At 43.9% G+C, this 13,382-nt stretch overlaps 1 protein-coding gene across 1 annotated transcript; it reads left to right on the forward strand.

Moving 5' to 3' along the window:
* Positions 1-3,262: 3,262 nt before the first annotated feature.
* LOC120798638 (RNA-binding protein 25-like) lies at positions 3,263-4,938 on the forward strand (the record flags this gene model as incomplete). The annotated part of the gene is made up of 2 exons (XM_040143066.1): positions 3,263-3,916; positions 4,303-4,938. Coding segments are annotated over 2 exons (1,290 nt in total), but the record flags the coding sequence as incomplete, so codon positions are not given.
* Positions 4,939-13,382: the final 8,444 nt, after the last annotated feature.

Genomic DNA, 13,382 nt, shown 5'->3' on the forward strand with positions numbered 1-13,382 from the left:
AGCCGGATTACAGGCAACACTGATATCATTATTAACCTTACTGAAAGGAGGAGGGGGAAGCCTAAGTTTTTAATGGCCTTTTGCGCAGTAGATAATAAAACAACACTGCTGACATTTATTTTATGGAGATATTTCCGGTGTCAGTCATTCATGCGCTACAGGTCAAAGCCTAAGCATTGAAACGATCTCACACAAATGCCTCCGTGTTTAGGAAACAGCGCCGAGTGAGAATGAAGTGATCGATGATCAATCTATCGAACGCGGCGTTCGATTTCTGAACTTTAGCGGAAACAGCTTAACCACGGAGCTTTATGAAATCCAGAAATAACAGTGAGCATGGACGGGCTTTTCCTCTTTCATTTACTTCGCTAAAATTATGTTTAGCCCGTGGGGCTCTTACAAATATACATGTGTGATTAAAGTTTGGCAAATAAAACCAGAAAAGCTGCAGTTAAAAAAAAAAAAAAAAAAAAAAAAAAAGAGCTTCTGCTCATTTTTTTATTTTGCACAGGTCTATTTTGTGTAGGAGGGCAGGAGGCCTGTAGCTCAGAGAGGGCAAAATGCATGTACTCAAAAAAGTGTGTGTGTGTGTGTGTGTGTGTGTGTCTGTGTCCGTTACTTGTCACTCATGTTCTTTAATTCCTTAAACAAGAAGCCTTAAATATTAACCTATGCTTGAAAATATATTTTCTATTTAAATTTGAACATTTCGAAAAAAGCATAGTTCAACAACCAGAAGCAGAGACTACATTTATTAATGTGTTCACAATATAAATGAATTAAACATATTGCCTATAAATTGTAAAAGATCCTTTTTAAACCTCTATTCGGTTTTATTTGGTACTTTGAATTAAATGTATAATCCGCAATTCTCTTTTTAGCATATTATGTTTCGTTAATGTTTGATTAACAAAAACTTAATAATACGGATGGAAATAATTGTACACATCTTTCTTTTCGATTCATCATTACTTAATTTCTCCTCGGCGGCAACCATATTAAAATCCATGAAAAATTAAAAGGCAAAAAGACTATTGACGCAACAAATTGACACAATTGTTTTAAAGCCTCTCAGATTTCCTTACTAAACTGTCCACGGTTTAGTTACACACACACACACACACACACACACACACACACACACACACACACACACACACACACACACACACACACACACACACACACACACACACACACACACACACACACACACACACACACACACACACACACACACAGACAACGATCTGCCGCTCTGCTCCTCGAGCTGTCCAAGTGTCCATTTGTTTCTATTGGTTAGTGAACAGACAGCGAACACACTGAGTGTCTAACTTTCTGCAAAATAAATGACAACAAATGTACTTATATCAAATAGAGGATTATTATTATTATTATTATTATTGTTATTACTATTAGCAGTAGTAGTAATCGCATTTTTTAAAAGTTATTACACTTTAGTTACTTGACAGATTATTGATTTAACATACAATCGCAAATGACCCAAATGCCTAAAAGTTATGTTCTATTTGTATTTATTTATTCATTTATATTGTCTACACACACACACACACACACACACACACACACACACACACACACACACACACACACACACACATATATATACATATATTAGTGTACGTATTTCAGCTAAAATAGAATCCCGAGTGCTATGAATTATTCTCAATGACAAACTGGCCTCCTCCTGTTCTCTTAAGGCAGCAGTCCACTTTCCCTATGATTTTTTTCTATTGTGTCATATGGAAATATAATTAACAAAGTATTATTTTGTAGAAGTCGTAGTTTTCTGGAGATAAAAACACAAGCTGAAGTTCATCTCTCTGGTCTTGGCGAACTTCGCAGAAACATAACCAGGGTGATGTTTTCTCATTGGTTTGCAGCGTTGGGATCCTAACTTACTTTATGACCTCCTTTAACCCCCCCCCCCCAATCGGCCTGCACCACGTCATTAATCTCTGTCAATCAATACTTCGATCAGGTTTATCACTAAGCGCATAAATGCAAAACCATACAGTCCGTGGGAAAACAAAGTTTATCTGCAAGGAACTCTCGGTTCCGGAAACTGACGCTGACTGTATTTAATGCACAATCCACGTCACGCCATCACCTGTCTGTCTCAGTCACACGTGCACAGGTACGCCCGAGATCCTCACGTGCACACGCTCAGATACAAACGCCATGTGGACATATACAACTCGCCTCTTCTCAAAACTAAATCCGATGCAGGATCAGTTAAAACTGTGGGATTTGCAACCTGAGACTGTGTTTCCCGCAGCGGAGCTTAAACCCCAGTTTGAGAGAGACTATTAAGAGATCTCTGCTCGTACCCGCCCCACATTTTAAATACACAGAGGCGCGCTCCCACATCTCCGAGACTTGGCTCAGCCTGCTCTTAGTGGAAGCGCTGTTGGACCAGAGATGAGATATCGCCCTGGAGAGCTCCCGTCCACATGAACGCATGAAGCGCCGAGGCGCCGCGGAGTCGCTCGGTTCTGTACCTGCAGCGGAATAACAGAACCTATCTACACCACGCTGGACTGATCGAAGAGTTTTAGTCAATGGATTGGCATTCAAACGTAATTTTATTGCTCCGGGAGGGCTAGGGGGTAAGAGAGAGAGAGAGATCGAGAGAGAGAGAGCGAGCGAGCGCGCCCCTGAGCGCGAGTGAGAGACAGGAGCGAGAGGGAGAGACAGGGGGAGAGAGAGAGAGATCGAGAGAGAGAGAGAGATCGAGAGAGAGAGAGAGATCGAGAGAGAGAGAGAGATCGAGAGAGAGAGAGAGATCGAGAGAGAGAGAGAGATCGAGAGAGAGAGAGAGATCGAGAGAGAGAGAGAGATCGAGAGAGAGAGAGAGATCGAGAGAGAGAGAGAGATCGAGAGAGAGAGAGAGATCGAGAGAGAGAGAGAGATCGAGAGAGAGAGAGAGATCGAGAGAGAGAGAGAGATCGAGAGAGAGAGAGAGATCGAGAGAGAGAGAGAGATCGAGAGAGAGAGAGAGATCGAGAGAGAGAGAGAGATCGAGAGAGAGAGAGAGATCGAGAGAGAGAGAGAGATCGAGAGAGAGAGAGAGATCGAGAGAGAGAGAGAGATCGAGAGAGAGAGAGAGATCGAGAGAGAGAGAGAGATCGAGAGAGAGAGAGAGATCGAGAGAGAGAGAGAGATCGAGAGAGAGAGAGAGATCGAGAGAGAGAGAGAGATCGAGAGAGAGAGAGAGATCGAGAGAGAGAGAGAGATCGAGAGAGAGAGAGAGATCGAGAGAGAGAGAGAGATCGAGAGAGAGAGAGAGATCGAGAGAGAGAGAGAGATCGAGAGAGAGAGAGAGATCGAGAGAGAGAGAGAGATCGAGAGAGAGAGAGAGATCGAGAGAGAGAGAGAGATCGAGAGAGAGAGAGAGATCGAGAGAGAGAGAGAGATCGAGAGAGAGAGAGAGATCGAGAGAGAGAGAGAGATCGAGAGAGAGAGAGAGATCGAGAGAGAGAGAGAGATCGAGAGAGAGAGAGAGATCGAGAGAGAGAGAGAGATCGAGAGAGAGAGAGAGATCGAGAGAGAGAGAGAGATCGAGAGAGAGAGAGAGATCGAGAGAGAGAGAGAGATCGAGAGAGAGAGAGAGATCGAGAGAGAGAGAGAGATCGAGAGAGAGAGAGAGATCGAGAGAGAGAGAGAGATCGAGAGAGAGAGAGAGATCGAGAGAGAGAGAGAGATCGAGAGAGAGAGAGAGATCGAGAGAGAGAGAGAGATCGAGAGAGAGAGAGAGATCGAGAGAGAGAGAGAGATCGAGAGAGAGAGAGAGATCGAGAGAGAGAGAGAGATCGAGAGAGAGAGAGAGATCGAGAGAGAGAGAGAGATCGAGAGAGAGAGAGAGATCGAGAGAGAGAGAGAGATCGAGAGAGAGAGAGAGATCGAGAGAGAGAGAGAGATCGAGAGAGAGAGAGAGATCGAGAGAGAGAGAGAGATCGAGAGAGAGAGAGAGATCGAGAGAGAGAGAGAGATCGAGAGAGAGAGAGAGATCGAGAGAGAGAGAGAGATCGAGAGAGAGAGAGAGATCGAGAGAGAGAGAGAGATCGAGAGAGAGAGAGAGATCGAGAGAGAGAGAGAGATCGAGAGAGAGAGAGAGATCGAGAGAGAGAGAGAGATCGAGAGAGAGAGAGAGATCGAGAGAGAGAGAGAGATCGAGAGAGAGAGAGAGATCGAGAGAGAGAGAGAGATCGAGAGAGAGAGAGAGATCGAGAGAGAGAGAGAGATCGAGAGAGAGAGAGAGATCGAGAGAGAGAGAGAGATCGAGAGAGAGAGAGAGATCGAGAGAGAGAGAGAGATCGAGAGAGAGAGAGAGATCGAGAGAGAGAGAGAGATCGAGAGAGAGAGAGAGATCGAGAGAGAGAGAGAGATCGAGAGAGAGAGAGAGATCGAGAGAGAGAGAGAGATCGAGAGAGAGAGAGAGATCGAGAGAGAGAGAGAGATCGAGAGAGAGAGAGAGATCGAGAGAGAGAGAGAGATCGAGAGAGAGAGAGAGATCGAGAGAGAGAGAGAGATCGAGAGAGAGAGAGAGATCGAGAGAGAGAGAGAGATCGAGAGAGAGAGAGAGATCGAGAGAGAGAGAGAGATCGAGAGAGAGAGAGAGATCGAGAGAGAGAGAGAGATCGAGAGAGAGAGAGAGATCGAGAGAGAGAGAGAGATCGAGAGAGAGAGAGAGATCGAGAGAGAGAGAGAGATCGAGAGAGAGAGAGAGATCGAGAGAGAGAGAGAGATCGAGAGAGAGAGAGAGATCGAGAGAGAGAGAGAGATCGAGAGAGAGAGAGAGATCGAGAGAGAGAGAGAGATCGAGAGAGAGAGAGAGATCGAGAGAGAGAGAGAGATCGAGAGAGAGAGAGAGATCGAGAGAGAGAGAGAGATCGAGAGAGAGAGAGAGATCGAGAGAGAGAGAGAGATCGAGAGAGAGAGAGAGATCGAGAGAGAGAGAGAGATCGAGAGAGAGAGAGAGATCGAGAGAGAGAGAGAGATCGAGAGAGAGAGAGAGATCGAGAGAGTCCTTCGCAAGTACCAGCCAGGCCACATCCCGATCGGATTTTTCAAATTGTAACACCGGCACAGCAAACTTGCGCCGGCCTAACAGATTCAGCACCACGGACAGTTCAACCGGCTAAAACCCAGCGCACAGAGGCACAGCAGCTTCGTCACTGAAATGAACTGTATCCTTGTTTCCTAAAACCTGAAACAAATATAGATTGTTTATAGAAAGGGAGCAGGTCTAATTGTTGTTTAGATCTCTGGAAACCAAGGATATTAATGGTTGCTTTGGGCGTGTGCATTTGCGTTTACGCGGGTTGTTATAGACTAAATTTGTAGGTCTATATTTTTGATCGGCACATAGCAAATCGCCATTGATTCACATAAACCTCGAAATAGTTTCGCTCCCCCGACGCCTTTTCTCTCTCTCTCTCTCTCTCTCTCTCTCTGTCCGACTATAAACACACAGCGGCGGTGGTGGGGCTACTGGGCCAACTAGTTGCGCGGGAGAATCGGGGTGACCCCAGGCTGCCTGATCAATGAGACGGTTCCCACTCTCCCTTTTAAATGTGGCACGCGGATCAATACTCGTATCGGAGCTGAAAGAAGCAATGACCGCACGTTCTCTCCGGCTTTTCATTTAGCACCATAATGTAAAAGCTCAGTATTTAGAGCGCAGACAGGTATGGTCGCTTAAAACCCGTTACATGTTACGCAGGACAGACGCCTCTTCTGTCAGGGGAGTCAGACGATCACAAAAAAATGTGACCGCAAATATCAGCACGGTTTCCATGAATTCAACCAGGACACAATTCTTGTTCAAACGCATTTTCAAAAAACCTTAGAAGACATGGATTATACTATTGTAAATATGGGTCCAACCCAGCTAGTATATGATCCCCCGATCTATTTCAAGGCAACGTTAAACTGCATGAACACTTCTGATGAAATATTGATTGCAGCTGGGATCGGGATTGGTAACTGGGACCAGTATGGAAAAGGAAATGGAGAGAATATGGAGTTTTTGATGACAAAAATACAAAACAAAAACACAAAAACACAAAGACAATATTAATGGGAAGATTGCCACCGCCTATTTTCACTGACAGTGGTGGTGAAAATAGTGGTTTCAGCAACACGGAAGAATAGATGTGCAGACCGAAAGCTAGTGTGTAAATATATTACAGTACAATGCATTACAGTCATACCTTTGATCTCCTGTTTTCAGGCTGGATAATACAATCCATCACAGTTTAACAATATGGGGAACAACATTTGTTTTAGCAGAATCAGTAGAGTGTCTTCAAACTAGCAGACGATAGATAGATAGATAGATAGATAGATAGATAGATAGATAGATAGATAGATAGATAGATAGATAGATAGATAGATAGATAGATAGATAGATAGATAGATAAGGATTAGAGGCTGAGGCTGTGAGTGTCATTAATAGTGTAGCTCCGTCCTTTCAGTGTTTGCCTGGCTTTGCACACAGGAGATCAATAAGGCCGTTTCCCCTTCCCAACCCCCTCTCTCCCACTCCCTGGTGCTCTTCCTCTCTGTTTTTCTTTCTCTCTCTCTCTCCCCTTCTCTCTGCAGCATATGAAAATAATATCACTAATCTTTTACTGGTTAACCTGGCAACAGGCAGGCAGGTTGTTTGGCTCCAAAAGATCAGCGCCACGGAACAAAACAAAACAAAACAAAAATCTTTGACTAGAGGACGAGGAGAGGTTGAATGAGAACATGTTTCATCGAATCACACAACGCACACAGCCATTTTCCATCCTCCCTGCTCCCTCCTACCAGATCCATCATTAAATGCCCATCAAACTTGCTTGGGCCATGAAAGATTAATATCAGTCTGCTGTTTCTCATTTTTTCTGAAGAATCCAAACGGACCAAATTGGGAACTTCAGTCGGCCCGGCTTAAGTGCAAAAGCAAGAAAAGCAAAACTGACATGTGGAAAAAGAGCTGGAAGACTGGGAGACTGATTGATTGATCGGCTGAGGGCAGGCAGGTTTGGGCTTTGTGCGAACAGCCAGATAGAGGCAGGGTAGTGAAAGGATCAATGCCGACCTTAATAATTGATAAGTATAAGGGAGAAGGAGGGGAGAGGGGAAGAAAGAGAGAGTCGGAGAGTGGTGATGTTTGCGCTTGTAACAGCGTCTTCTAGGTAAGCAAAGTCAGATCTGTGGTCAACAGTTGAGGACCACACACCAGTCTCACTGCCTAAACACCACGGCCAGAGTGGTTTTGAAGAACACTGTTTACACCTCAAACGTCCTACGAAATATCAATGGCACAGATCTGACACCAGCGAGTATGGTGTAGACTTCCAGTGCTGAAAACTCAGACCAGAAGCGAGGGAAGAAACCTCCCTGGCAATTTTTTTTAACAAAGACATCGCAATATTTCTAGTGAAATATAGGGCAGGAAGGCTGATATTGTAACAAACACATGGAAAGATCAGAGCTGAGCAGCATCTTACAGTAGACAAAGAGCATCAGAGCATCCAGTTGCCTATCGAGTTGTAGTAATGACTGCTTTCTGCTCATGTCAGCAAATCCTCAAAGCAATCCAAGGTTGTGATGTCATTTGATTTTAAAGGTTGCTATGCTTTATGGGGATTGTAATGTGTCTTTATGGAGGCATGCGAGCGCATTTCACTGAGTGCGTGTGCGTGTGCATGCATGTGTGTCTGTGTGAGTGCTTCCACATGCACATGTGTGTGTGACTGGGTTATAGAGTGTGTCTGCACTATACATTGTTCAAGCTTATCTGACTCGCTCTGAATCGGTATTGATTTCCTCTCTTCTGCTCTCTTTGGCTCTCTCTCTCTCCCTCCCTGCCTCCCCCTTCTGTCTTCTGGCTCTGTACCAGCATCAGCAAAGCAGCTCCTTTGCCTTCCACCCTGATTTCATCTCTGCTCCCTGGTCATCTCCCCCTGTATCAGGCAGAACCCATTTTGCATAGCCACTACAATGGCACACTGCTATGAAATATTTTGACACTCGTGTGAATGAGAGTGAATGTGTCATGACCTATAAAACCCGCAGGATTTAGAACATACTGCACGAACAGTCGCAATATAGCTCCATACAAACTGCAAAGCAACCTCCAGCTAAATATTTAAAGTGACCTTTCGGGACATAGACCTGATAAAATTAGATATTTGTGGCACTTATGACCATCAAGCCGTCGTTCTTATCAATCACAGCGCGTTCATTTTACGAAAATGATTTGTGTAGGAGATGCAGGGCTGCAACATTTTGTTTAAAAATGAATGTCTTTAGTGAGGTAGAAAATTATGAAACCAACTGCTCACAGCTATTCAATTTTCCTGCTATATTGCCTTAAACATGCAGCAGTGATGTCGTTCACTTGACGTGTCTCTTAATTCAAGCTCTTATTATGGAGAACAGCCTTGCTGTGTTTTGGAAAACCTTTATCAATTAACTTCTTGTGAGTTTGGAAAAGGCCTCCTGGTGCTGAACAGACCGGTTCCCTCTGATCTCACACAGCAGTAGTTTGGTGTTAAAGGTGAAAATAAAACATTTAGATTAGTAATGGTTAAATTAGCACATTTCAACTTTAACTTTACGAGAAAATTATTACACAGAAACTTGTTTCAACATAAGACTATGTATAGCTTTGTCTGTGTGTGTGTGTGTGTGTGTGCGTGCGTGCGCGTGCGTGCGTGCGTGTGTGTGTGTGTAATGGCTTAGAGGTATATTTTAGTAGAGCCTCATTTTACCGAGACCTTGTCACCAAATTTCCTATTTAGCCTATTTGATTTATAAAAAACTTCCGACACAGACTTCGTTTATCGAAAATGAATAACTAATTAATTCTTATTAAGCCCAGATTTATATTTAAAATCTCCTTTTGTTAAGTTTTGTTGTTGTTGTTTATAGTCTTCAGCTTCACATATTACATTCATCGTTAAAAACAGTATAGTACGCTGGTGTTGCTAGAGGTCTGCTACAGGCCGCACATTTCCTGAAATGTCAGGCAAACATTGCTCTTTGCTGCTGTTGTTATTCTTATCAAATTAAAAGTCTAAATGATACGACATTTTTCCGAGAATGAGATTTCAAAAAAAAAAAAAAAAAAAAAAATCAAGGCAATGAAAACATTTAAAGATACACATTCTACAAAACCAGCACTGAAACTGACTAGGAAAAAAATGCCTATTATATTTTGTAAAAAAATATTTCTGAACATTTAATACTTTTCTCAATTTCACTTTTCCGTCAGGGGCTCATTTATAGTTTCGTCTGCATCCGGAGCTTCGTTTCGTACTCCAGGATTCAACAACAAATGTTTGACAGACGCCTGTGCTCTCGCGACTGACATTTTCCTTCCAATTCGGAGTTGTTTTTGGAGCAAATAAACTAGGCAGCTCACCTGGGCGGAAAAGAAGGCATGGAAAACATTTAAAAGTAGCGCAAGCCCAGCAGACGTTTTATGGACTGCAAGCCAATATCTGATTGGCTGTAAAGCTGCCGATCACTCGTCTCAACAAGACAACACAGGCTTTCCATTGACAAATAAACGAAAGCTTTCAAATAATCCAATCCTAATCAATTGAGAGTATTTTAAGTGTGAAGGGACGGTTTGGTTTCACCGCTGCTGTGTGTTGTTAAGGGTGTGGATGATGTTGATGGGGGGGGGGGGCATTCGGGCGTTTTACTTCCCAGCAATGAATAGGCCTATAATATGATCAATATAATCAATAACCGTACATCTGAGAGGTGTGACAGAGAGTGATTGACGCCAAACTGTTTCTCGCCTGCAGTAGTCCGTCCAGGGCGGGAGAGGGCCCGTCTCACCGCTCACAAAGCCCGATCTCATCCGTCCGTCCAGGCGTCGACTAGCAGCAGCACGGTGCGGTTAGTTCACCGTCTGCCCCCCCCACCCACCCAACCCCAAACCCCCCCACCCAACCCCAACTCATGTCTCATCTGCCCCCCCCCCCCCCCCCACACACGCTCACACACACGATCACAAACACGCACACACACACACACACACACACACACACACACACACACACACACACACTTTAGAGTTAAATGGATGTAAATTATAAGGCGCATTACAGATGTTTAAGCAAAGAAACACATCAGTACTCATCTCAGGCTATAGATGGATGGGCTTTAAGTGAGACTCACATCTACTTATTTTCTTACATCTCTGTTAAATCGCAATGGGATACCTTAAGGGACATCTCGCTGCCGTCTGAGAATCTCACGTTTTCCTCCTGCACGTTCAAAATTTCAAAACCCACCAGGCAGGATGTCCTCAGACAAAATCCTGTTCATATCTGTAGTCCTGCTCTTATGCAATTCAGCCTGCAACACAGCTATAATCAACTCTTTTTATTCATGACTGACTATGAGCGTTAATGAAGGAGATTTAAAGCCCCCCTCCAACTGAAAACAATGTCGTGTTTATTGTTGTTTAACTCGACTGTTTGAGATCCTTTATGCAGAAAGATTGAGTTGCAGGTCGTGACACTTTCAAATTCATCTGCTGAAAGGGAAAAGTTTCTCTCTGTGAGTTTAAGACAAGTATGCGCCATACACTAGTCTGAGACTGAAGTGGGAGACATCTTGTTTCTAGTAGTTATACTTTTGAAATTAACAACATTTGCATGTTCAATAGATGAGGAGCAATAGATGAAATTCTAATAATTTGTTATTTGGTAATCAAACTATTTTGAGGAAATGTCATAACATGTAAGAAGGGGAAAATTGGTATTACTGAACACGAATAGCAGTGAATTTTGTCAGTCAGTTTGCTTTTAGTTGTGAATTCCTATCAGATGCTGACATGTACTGAAATATAAACAGGCAAAAGTCAATCAACATCCGCCTACTGCCCTTCTCATCTTCACGTGTAAGTGCACAGTCAAAGTAGGAACAACAGCAGCCACTTAAGTGATAAAGCGGAGCTGCTCTTAAAGGAGGCACAAATGCAACTTTGCATGCTGCACAGCCAGCGAGTTAATCTTTGGATCAGCAAGAGTTTGAGATTAAGCAAAGTGGCAGTTGCCTGATACCTTTAGCGTCATTGACACCAGGGCATATCAAAGAGACGACATGAGCAAGTGCCACTTGAGACTGCCGAGCGTCCCCGCTTGTCTCTTCAGAAAAGCCCATTTGGTAATGAGGCAACTAAAGATAACCTACAGCGGTTTGGTTCTTGTCTCAAGAGAGGCCGCTTTAATGAGCAGCTCTTTTCCTTCCCTGTGGTCCTATTCATTGCTGGAGAAAGGGATGTTCATGGGGCCAGAGGAGTCTCATTTGAAACGGACCTATTGATTATCTGAAATATGTATTGACCATTGCAGGCCCAGGCCTTGTGCTAACTCCTTGGGTTCACTTGGCGGCTGTGTGGCTGCTCTGCAAGGCCTCCGAGCTGCAGAATTGCATTTGAGCTGATGGAGGAGAGCGAGAGTGGTGTTGGCATTGTAAAATGGCCGGTAGCACAAGTTGTTCGAAAACAGGCATTACATATTAAATTATCACTATATTAGCACTAGCATTCAGTCATTACATTAGGGAGTATTGAGTTTGGTTTGTGACAGCACTTAGAGAGCCGGGAGGAGATTCTGGCATGGCTGGACCCGAACCAATTGAATAAACGTTCCATGAAATGGTTCTGAAGTGCGGATCAATCAATATGGGGACTATCAATCTGAGGGCAAATTAAAACAGTTGAGAAACAACAAGAGGAAAACAGTTGAAGAAGTTGAGAAGGGACGGAGTGGTGTACCTGTGGAGGCTCAAATGTCGGGAAGACATATAACCTACATTCTGCCAAGGAAAAATATCTTGCAAATTATGCTTTGCTTGCAGTAACAAAGCATGAACATTGGCAGTCCAAACACATGCACGCTCACACACAGGCATGCATACACATGTGCACATTCATATTGATCTCCCCCTCAGTCAAATCTGTTTACTGCTGTTGTCTAAACCTGCTGTAAAGTCATCAATCATTTGCATACACCACCTCCACATTGCAGCCAGCCTTATTCCCCTCTCTCCTTCCTTTCCTTCCTCTCATCCTCTCCTCTTTTCCTCCCTTCCTCCTCCACACGTGCACAAACACCTCAAGACAGGGATGAATATAATTCCTCACTTTGTTTCTTTCTTTCAACAGACCACACTTTTTTTTTTTTTGTTTACATAAAAAAATAATCAGTGGCATATGAGAGACATTCCTTACTTCTCCTCCAGAGCTCTCAGACTGGATGACTGCCACATCTCCTTTGTTCTTCCGCTGATAAACAATTTCTTCTCCATATGTCTGTCACAAAGCGCGCTCTTGAGCTATACTCCCCAACACGCGCGCTCGCGCACACACTCACACACACACACACACACACACACACACACCTCGGTCTCGCGGATCGATGGGGATCGATCGTGTGGGGAAGGGAGCCCTGATTACTGGACCACGTGTTCGGGAGAAAACCGCGGAAAATCGATCATTGCAGCTTTTTAGGGCAGCAGAACAGAACAGACTCCCTCCAGTCTCCACAGCCAGGGACGAGCCAACTGACGGTGCATCCAGGCACGGCAGACCGCTTCTTTGTCAGCATTTCACATCACGCTCCTCCGGTTTCCACACAGACACACAGGCCCCACAATGAAAACACGTTATCCGCCATAACCCCTTTTTTCCTGAAGAGAATTTTATCGCTAGACCTGGAGAGTAAAATGAAACCGGATCGTTGGAAAGGAATATTGACAATTAAACTCACATTTAGACACTGTACTAACTTTAAAGGACTCCACTGGTGATTTTGCAAGTTGCAGCCCATTATCCACAGATTGTGCAAGCCACTTAACATCACCGATGACCATTTTCCAAGCCCTCTGCAAGTTTTTAGATTGATTTCTTATCTTTCAGGCGGCCACTAGGTTCACTAAATTTCCCGGCACTTTGAAAATAAACTTCTAGAGATTTGAAACGTGCCTGAAATCCAACCCAAATGAACAATTAGCCTCCTCAATGTTTGTTTTTTTTCATGTTATTGTGTTCTACTGCAGCTGCACCTTTCTGTAGCATTCAAGGACAGTTCGACATTTGGGCGTTGACGCTCAGCTGCTGAAGAGTATGATTTTGCATCCACAAGCGACATTATGAACATAAACAGGCCTATATGTCCACTGCGAAAATGATCATTTTAATGTTTTTGTTTCCTGTGTACGAAAATGAGTTGTTTAACAACTGATTCCAAAATCTCGGATGTTGGAGTGTTCTTGAATAGAGCAATAGGGAACGTTTTCCAACCAGTCCCTGTTTGCACCTGCGGTAGACTACCACATAACGGCCG

This window comes from Xiphias gladius, chromosome 14, assembly GCF_016859285.1.
Source record: "Xiphias gladius isolate SHS-SW01 ecotype Sanya breed wild chromosome 14, ASM1685928v1, whole genome shotgun sequence".
Classification (NCBI taxonomy): domain Eukaryota; kingdom Metazoa; phylum Chordata; class Actinopteri; order Istiophoriformes; family Xiphiidae; genus Xiphias; species Xiphias gladius.